This window comes from Odontesthes bonariensis, chromosome 19 (assembly GCF_027942865.1).
Source record: "Odontesthes bonariensis isolate fOdoBon6 chromosome 19, fOdoBon6.hap1, whole genome shotgun sequence".
In the NCBI taxonomy this organism is placed as follows: domain Eukaryota; kingdom Metazoa; phylum Chordata; class Actinopteri; order Atheriniformes; family Atherinopsidae; genus Odontesthes; species Odontesthes bonariensis.
Window position 1 is genome coordinate 1,963,712 of NC_134524.1, and position 8,434 is coordinate 1,972,145.

Genomic DNA, 8,434 nt, shown 5'->3' on the forward strand with positions numbered 1-8,434 from the left:
CTGAGGCCTAAAGTCTTTAACTGAGCCCTAAAGTCTTTAACTGACCCCTAAAGTCTTTAACTGAGGCCCTAAAGTCTTTAACTGACCCCTAAAGTCTTTAACTGAGGCCTAAAGTCTTTAACTGACCCCCTAAAGTCTTTAACTGAGGCCTAAAGTCTTTAACTGACCCCCTAAAGTCTTTAACTGAGGCCCTAAAGTCTTTAACTGACCCCTAAAGTCTTTAACTGAGGCCTAAAGTCTTTAACTGACCCCTAAAGTCTTTAACTGAGGCCTAAAGTCTTTAACTGACCCCCTAAAGTCTTTAACTGAGCCCCTAAAGTCTTTAACTGACCCCTAAAGTCTTTAACTGACCCCCTAAAGTCTTTAACTGACCCCCTAAAGTCTTTAACTGACCCCTAAAGTCTTTAACTGAGGCCTAAAGTCTTTAACTGACCCCCTAAAGTCTTTAACTGACCCCCTAAAGTCTTTAACTGAGCCCTAAAGTCTTTAACTGACCCCCTAAAGTCTTTAACTGAGGCCTAAAGTCTTTAACTGAGCCCCTAAAGTCTTTAACTGAGCCCTAAAGTCTTTAAGTGACCCCTAAAGTCTTTAACTGAGCCCCTAAAGTCTTTAACTGAGGCCTAAAGTCTTTAACTGACCCCTAAAGTCTTTAACTGAGGCCTAAAGTCTTTAACTGAGCCCTGAAGTCTTTAACTGAGCCCTAAGGTCTTTAACTGAGGCCTAAAGTCTTTAACTGAGCCCTGAAATCTTTAACTGAGCCCTAAGGTCTTTAACTGAGCCCCTAAAGTCTTTAACTGAGCCCTAAAGTCTTTAAGTGACCCCTAAAGTCTTTAAGTGACCCCTAAAGTCTTTAACTGAGCCCCTAAAGTCTTTAACTGAGCCCTAAAGTCTTTAACTGAGCCCTAAAGTCTTTAAGTGACCCCAAAGTCTTTAACTGAGCCCTAAAGTCATTAACTGAGTCTAAACTTCATCAGAATCCTTGATCAAAGCCCCTTGGCTGTGTCTCCTCTGGCTGGTTGAATGTCTGATTGGCTGCTGTGTGTCTCCTCTGGCTGGTTGAATGACTGATTGGCTGCTGTGTGTCTCCTCTGGCTGGTTGAATGACTGATTGGCTGCTGTTTTTCAGACTGCAGGACGTGGAGACTCAGTACCGTAAGGAGAAGGAGGAGGCTGATCTGCTGCTGGAGCAGCACAGACTGGTGAGAATCCGCCTTATATCCTATTTACCTGGCAGCTGACGGCGTACTTATAGCCCCTCTGTGTGCTCAGTATGCAGACAGCGACAGCGGGGACGACTCCGACAAACGCTCCTGTGAGGAGAGCTGGAGGCTGATCTCGTCTCTCAGAGAGAAACTACCTGCCAACAAGGTAGGTGCACCCGCTGCCTGCCCGGGTCAGGGTTGTTTGGGCCCTCTGGAGGATCTGGGAGTGAAAAAGTGATGGCTGGATGAAGACGGTTTGATGATGTGTTAGCTGAGCAGTGCTGGAGTTAAACCAGTTAAAACAAGTAGCTGATGGTATAACTTCTGTTTCCAAGTTGCTAATAAATCGAAGAACCTTTTGTCATTTATTGTGAAGAGAAGAAACCTCCTCAGGACATGAAAAGCACTAACTTCTCCCCTGTGTGTGAGTCCAGGTGCAGACGATAGTGAAGCGCTGTGGGCTGCCCAGCAGCGGCAAGAGGAGGGAGCCCCTCCGAGTCTACCAGATCCCCCAGAGGAGGAGGATCAGCAAGGACCCCAAACGGGTCACCATGGAGGACCTGCGCATGCAGGCCGTCAAGGAGATCTGCTACGAGGTCTCAGCCACACTCAGAGATGAGCTCACAGCCTCTAACAGCATCTTTACTCGTTTCAGCTGGTTTCTGCTGGTTTCTCAGTCTCTCTCTCTGTGCGTGGCGCCCCCTTCAGGTGGCGTTGGGAGACTTCCGTCACTCCCGTCAGGAGATCGAGGCGCTGTCCATCGTCAAGATGAAGGAGCTGTGCCGCATGTACGCCAAGAAGGACGCCAACGAGAAGGAGAGCTGGAGGGCCGTGGCCCAGGACGTCTGCGACACTGTGGGCATCGGCGAGGAGAGGAGCCCCCCCACCGAGGAGGGCGGAGGAGGAGGTGGAGGAGGAGGTGGAGAGACGGGCGAGGGAGGAAAGAAAGGAAAAGTGTACGACCTGAAGGCTCACATCGATAAACTGACCGACATCCTGGAGGTGAGACTTTGAGCAGGTAAATCACAGAAGTACCTGAACGCATCACTGATGGTGCACGTGTGCGTGTGCATGTGTGCCCTGCAGGAGGTGAAGCTGCAGAACAACATGAAGGATGAGGAGATCAAAGCCCTGAGGGACCGGATGATCAAGATGGAGAGCATCATCCCTGTTCAGGTACGTCCCCCTAACCCCTAACCCCGGCCCAGCCCCTAACCCCTAACCCCTAACCCCTAATCCCTAACCCCGTCCCAGCCCCTAACCCCTAACCCCTAACCCCGGCCCAGCCCGGCCCCTAACCCCTAACCCCTAACCCCGTCCCAGCCCCTAACCCCTAACCCCTAACCCCGGCCCAGCCCGGCCCCTAACCCCTAACCCCTAACCCCGGCCCAGCCCCTAACCCTTAACCCCACCCCGGCCCCTAACCCCTAACCCCGGCCCCTAACCCCTAACCCCGGCCCAGCCCAGCCCGGCCCCTAACCCCTAACCCCACCCCACCCCGGCCCAGCCCCTAACCACTAACCCCAGCCCCTAACCCCAGCCCCTAACCCCGGCCCCTAACCCCGTCCCAGCCCCTAACCCCTAACCCCGGCCCCTAACCCCTAACCCCGGCCCCTAACCCCTAACCCCGGCCCAGCCCGGCCCCTAACCCCAGCCCCTAACCCCGGCCCCTAACCCCGTCCCAGCCCCTAACCCCTAACCCCGGCCCAGCCCGGCCCTTAACCCCAGCCCCTAACCCCTAACCCCGGCCCCTAACCCCGGCCCCTAACCCCGGCCCAGCCCAGCCCGGCCCGCAACCCCTAACCCCGTCCCAGCCCCTAACCCCTAACCCCAGCCCCTAACCCCGGCCCCTAACCCCGGCCCAGCACCTAACCCCGGCCCCTAACCCCAGCCCCTAACCCCGGCCCAGCCCCTAACCCCAGCCCCTAACCCTAACCCCGGCCCCTAACCCCGGCCCCTAACCCCAGCCCCTAACCCCGTCCCAGCCCCTAACCCCGTCCCAGCCCCTAACCCCAGCCCCTAACCCCAGCCCCTAACCCCAGCCCCTAACCCCGTCCCAGCCCCTAACCCCGGCCCAGCCCGGCCCCTAACCCCTAACCCCGGCCCCTAACCCCGGCCCAGCCCAGCCCGGCCCCCAACCCCTAACCCCGTCCCAGCCCCTAACCCCTAACCCCAGCCCCTAACCCCGGCCCCTAACCCCGGCCCAGCCCCTAACCCCGGCCCAGCCCCTAACCCCAGCCCCTAACTCTAACCCCGGCCCCTAACCCCAGCCCCTAACCCCGTCCCAGCCCCTAACCCCGGCCCCTAACCCCTAACCCCGTCCCAGTCCCTAACCCCGGCCCCTAACCCCAGCCCCTAACCCCGTCCCAGCCCCTAACCCCTAACCCCGGCCCAGCCCGGCCCCTAACCCCTAACCCCGGCCCAGCCCGGCTCCTAACCCCTAACCCCGGCCCCTAACCCCGGCCCAGCCCAGCCCGGCCCCCAACCCCTGACCCCGTCCCAGCCCCTAACCCCTAACCCCAGCCCCTAACCCCGGCCCAGCCCAGCCCGGCCCCCAACCCCTAACCCCGTCCCAGCCCCTAACCCCTAACCCCGGCCCCTAACCCCGGCCCAGCCCCTAACCCCTAACCCCGGCCCCTAACCCCGGCCCAGCCCCTAACCCTAACCCCGGCCCCTAACCCCGGCCCAGCCCCTAACCCTAACCCCGGCCCCTAACCCCGGCCCCTAACCCCAGCCCCTAACCCCGTCCCAGCCCCTAACCCCAGCCCCTAACCCCAGCCCCTAACCCCAGCCCCTAACCCCGGCCCAGCCCCTAACCCCAGCCCCTAACCTTTAACCCCGTCCCAGCCCCTAACCCCTAACCCCAGCCCCTAACCCCAGCCCCTAACCCCGGCCCAGCCCCTAACCCCTAACCCCGGCCCCTAACCCCAGCCCCTAAACCCGGCCCGGCAGCTCACTCTCAGCGGCCTCACGACTCCACTCTGCTTACTCTCTTTTTCAGGATGATGACATCAACGGGGAAGAAGGCGAGTCGGCTCAGATGGAGGTGGGCGGGGCCGGCGACATCCCCAAACAGCCGGAGGTGCGAGTGAAGCGGCTGATGGAGGAGGACCCGGCGTTCAGGAGAGGGCGCCTCCGCTGGCTGAAGCAGGAGCAGCAGCGCATCCTGAACCTGCAGCAGCAGAACATCAGCAAGAAGCTGCGAGGGCAGAGCCAGAGCCAGGGTGAGTGGGGGGGCCGCAAGCCACCTGCCGCCACCTGCACGCCACCTGCACGCCACCCGCACACCACCTGCTCCGTGATGACTCACACTCTGTCTCTCTGTCCTGCAGGTCCGACCTCCCCGGTGGTCCCGGTCCATCTCCCGGGGACCGGCCGCTTCATCCCCCCGCAGGAGTGCAAGCTCAAGTTCCCCTTCAAGAGTAACCCCGCCCACCGGTTGTCATGGGGACCAGCCAGCGCCGCCCTGCTGGCTCTGGGTCTGGGGGAGGGGGGAGGAGGAGAGGGTGGAGAGAGGAAGGAGAACGAAGGAGGAATGGAGGGCAAAGGTTCTCCCTCGCCTCCTCCTCCCTTCCAGGGTCAGTCTCCTCTTTTGCCCCTCCCCTTCCAAGCTCCGCCCCCTCGCATGCGCACACCCAGCCCTCATCGTGCTTGGCAACAGCGTAACCAGGGTAACCAGGGCGGTTTCCAGTACCAACCCCAAGGTAACAACCAAAACTACCAGCGGCGCTACCGCCGCAACTCCCTGGACAGCTCCAGCCACGACGGCGAGCAGCAGCATGGCGGCGGCAACGGTGGTCACCAGGGGCGACCCCGACAAAGGAGGGGGGCGTCACCCGGGCCGGGGGGCGAGAGAGGAGGGAGGGGGGGAGGAGGCAGCAGGGACAGAGAGGGGAGCTTCCATTATAACCAGCACCAGCAGCAGCATCAGTTCCACCACCACCCCTACTACAACCCCCACAATGCACCATTCCAGCCAGGACCTCACCCCAACTACCACAGCCTGCCCCGCTCCGGGCCCCCGCCCCTCCCTCCGGAAATGTTCATGGGGATGGGGCCCCCGGCGGTCGGGTGGGGCTTCACCACGCCGCCCAGAATGAGACGACAGTTCAGCGCACCGGACCTCAAAGACAACAAGGAGACCCCCATCTGACGCCTGATTGGCTGTGGGACACACGGCGATCCTCATGCTGTAGAGAATAGGCTGTGTGTGTGTGTGTGTGTGTGTGTGTGTGTGTGTGTGTGTGTGTGCGTGTTTCAGCACTTTTACAGTACAGAATCAGCCCGTCACACACTCACAACTAACTCCACACACACCCTGTGTTCCCTGTCCTGCTGTGTGTGTGTGTGTGTGTGTGTGTGTGTGTGTGTGTGTGTGTGCGTGTGTGCGTGTCCTCCAAGCTTTTACGTTAGCACAGGTTAGCCGCTGCCATAGCAACACTGTTTTAGAGATCTTTTCCCTTCCCCTGTCAGATAGGATCGTTGTTTATTAGTGATTTAGTTTTATTGATCTCACGGCTGCTGATTGACGGGTCGTTTGAAACGAGGTGCCTTAAAGCCGAGCCGGTCCGGGTCGAACCGGTTCTGAAGAGGCAGCTGCACGGTTAGCCTGAGCAGCATGCTAGCCTGATGTTAGCCTGATGTTAGCCTGTTAGCCTGAGCAGGGAGCAGCTTGGGAACCTTTCAGATGAACCGCTCGGCCTTCCTCAGCTGGTTTTACTCGGTTCAGGCAGATCTGGGATCACAGAGAAATGTTTTCAATGCTCGGGTTGTGAGGAGAAGAGCTTCATGAAAAGTTCAGACGGATTTGTCTCAACAGATCAATACATGTGATCGAAAAGAAAGTCACTGAGCAAACAGGGACGGGACCTCTGGAGTCCTTGTTCCTCCTACGTGACTTGAACGCTGCATCGCTGAGAGCTACAAACCAAAGAGAACTGCTCTGTGGCGCCTCCTGCTGGCAGCCTGGGGGGGACACGCTTCAGACTCTGGCACCTCCTGCTGGCAGCCTGGGGGGACACGCTTCAGGCTCTGGCGCCTCCTGCTGGCAGCCTGGGGGGGACACGCTTCAGACTGTGGCGCCTCCTGCTGGCAGCCTGGGGGGACACGCTTCAGACTGTGGCGCCTCCTGCTGGCAGCCTGGGGGGACACGCTTCAGGCTCTGGCGCCTCCTGCTGGCAGCCTGGGGGGGACACGCTTCAGGCTCTGGCGCCTCCTGCTGGCAGCCTGGGGGGGACACGCTTCAGACTGTGGCGCCTCCTGCTGGCAGCCTGGGGGAAACACGCTTCAGACTGTGGCGCCTCCTGCTGGCAGCCTGGGGGGGGACACGCTTCAGACTGTGGCGCCTCCTGCTGGCAGCCTGGGGGAAACACGCTTCAGACCGCGGCGCAGAGAGGAAGAGGAGGATGTTTGTACATGTTTTACCCGACAGACGAGCACGTCAGATGTTAAAGAGCTGCGTGTGTGTATATTTGAAGTGTATCTCGTTTTTATGAAGATGAATCTATTTTAAAACACATGAAATGTGCTGACGGCGAGTTCGCCGTCTCAGGCAATCATGGGAATTGTGAGTGATTGATATGAAGCATGATGGAACTGACTTTATTTCAGACATGGAGGAGTTGTGGAAGGTGGAGTTGAGCTTATGGAGTTGAGAGAGACAGAAGGTGGATGATAGAGAGGATTGTAGACAGAGATGTGATGAAAAATAAGTTTTTTTGAGGAGTAACGACACTACAACACGTTGTGTGTGGGATGAATTCCTGCTGAGAGGGTCTGACACTACATAGGCCACATCAAGAAGACCACTTCAGGAAGTTAGAAGTTGTGGCTTTTTCCTTTTTGGGGTCATTTGATGAGATTTACATATATTTAGTCTCAAACTTTACGGGGAAATAACGGTTGTTGCTGTTTTCGCTTAAATCCCAACGAGACGCCACAAATTCCCACCTTTCCTCGTCAAACTGAACGCAGCTGCGAGCGTTTTTCTGCCCTGTGTGGCGACGTGGTGGAGCGGGGAGTTACCGCCCACTCAGAGCAAAGCATTCTGGGAGATGACAGAGTGGGTGGGCTCTGTGATTTTAAGACTTTTTAACGAAAGGAAATGAAGGTCTGAAGCAACCAATGGGAGCGTTCCTTTGGGCAGAGGATGATGAATTGTGATTGGCTGAAGCAGCATGAATTGAGTCTCCACCTCGTTTCGCTCTGCTGGAATCGACCAATCGCAGGACAATCTTGAAGCCTGCCGCCGCCGGGCCTGATGGGAAACCAAGTTTCCTCTTTGTTTTTACTCCTTCACTCTTTTCTTTTTTTTTTAATTTCCAACTCTGGCCTCTGATTGGCTGTTGGTTTTTCCTTGTGTATTCATTCAGTGCTGAGCATTTAAGCCCCTCCCACAGCCTCAGCCTGTGGTTATGATGTCATCAGCTTTGTTATTAGTCTAATTATGCTAAGGTGTCATTAATGTTTGGATGCTGCTAAAGGGAGCTTCTTCTTCTTCGCTGTCTGGGTGTGTGCGTGCGTATGTGTGGGCGTGTTTCTTCGTTCATTTAGAATTATAATCTTAAATTTGTTTTACTTTATCAAGCTGATTTTATTGTTTTTTTTTCCTTTTAATCATGGTTTCATTGTTTGGAGATTTGAAACGCCCTGTACTCCAATCACAGCGCGCCGTCGATGCGGGACCGTGGGACGTGATGACATCACGATCTAGCCCTCTGGCTATTGGCCCCTCGGTTGCTTTTTCTGTCTGTGCCGGTTGTTGTTTTTGTTGTATCAGGAACCAATCTCAGGCTCTACCTGCAGACATGATGGCAATAAAGTGTAAGAATCCAGACGTGCCTGCGTGTCCTTCCTCTGAGTTACGGCTGAAACGGCTCCAGATAAAACCCTCGATGGGAAGGATTTTCTGCTGTTTCACACGGACACTTATTACTGTCGCACAAGCTGCTGCCGACATGTAGGGCTGCACACTTCTGGCCAAAACAATTATGGGTGCCAGCGCTCAACAAGCGCCAAAATGCCGTATTTTAGAGGCCTTATAACTCAGCCATAAAGCACAACACAGACCTCATTCAAAGTTTATATGTGACGGGAGACTCTCGGCTTTAACTGAACCAAAGGGTTTGTTGATACATTATACAGCTTTGACACAACGACAGTTTACGTTTTAGGAAGACTACATCTCAGCTAAGGTGTCTCTCCCACTGTTTCTCACTCTAAATTCGATACTG

At 56.5% G+C, this 8,434-nt stretch overlaps 1 protein-coding gene across 4 annotated transcripts in view; it reads left to right on the top strand.

The window, feature by feature from the left end:
* Positions 1-8,035, top strand: part of LOC142369365 (kinesin-like protein KIF1C) — a 64,295-nt gene extending 56,260 nt beyond the window's left edge. For all 4 annotated transcript variants that reach the window (XM_075451717.1, XM_075451719.1, XM_075451718.1 and 1 more), the window contains exons 22-28: positions 1,127-1,199; positions 1,270-1,368; positions 1,637-1,798; positions 1,911-2,204; positions 2,289-2,378; positions 4,204-4,426; positions 4,535-8,035. In XM_075451717.1, the coding sequence (XP_075307832.1) occupies positions 1,127-1,199; positions 1,270-1,368; positions 1,637-1,798; positions 1,911-2,204; positions 2,289-2,378; positions 4,204-4,426; positions 4,535-5,355 (1,762 nt within the window). In that variant the 3' untranslated portion in view covers positions 5,356-8,035. The remainder of the gene's footprint in view (positions 1-1,126; positions 1,200-1,269; positions 1,369-1,636; positions 1,799-1,910; positions 2,205-2,288; positions 2,379-4,203; positions 4,427-4,534) is intronic.
* The last annotated feature ends 399 nt before the right edge of the window (positions 8,036-8,434 follow it).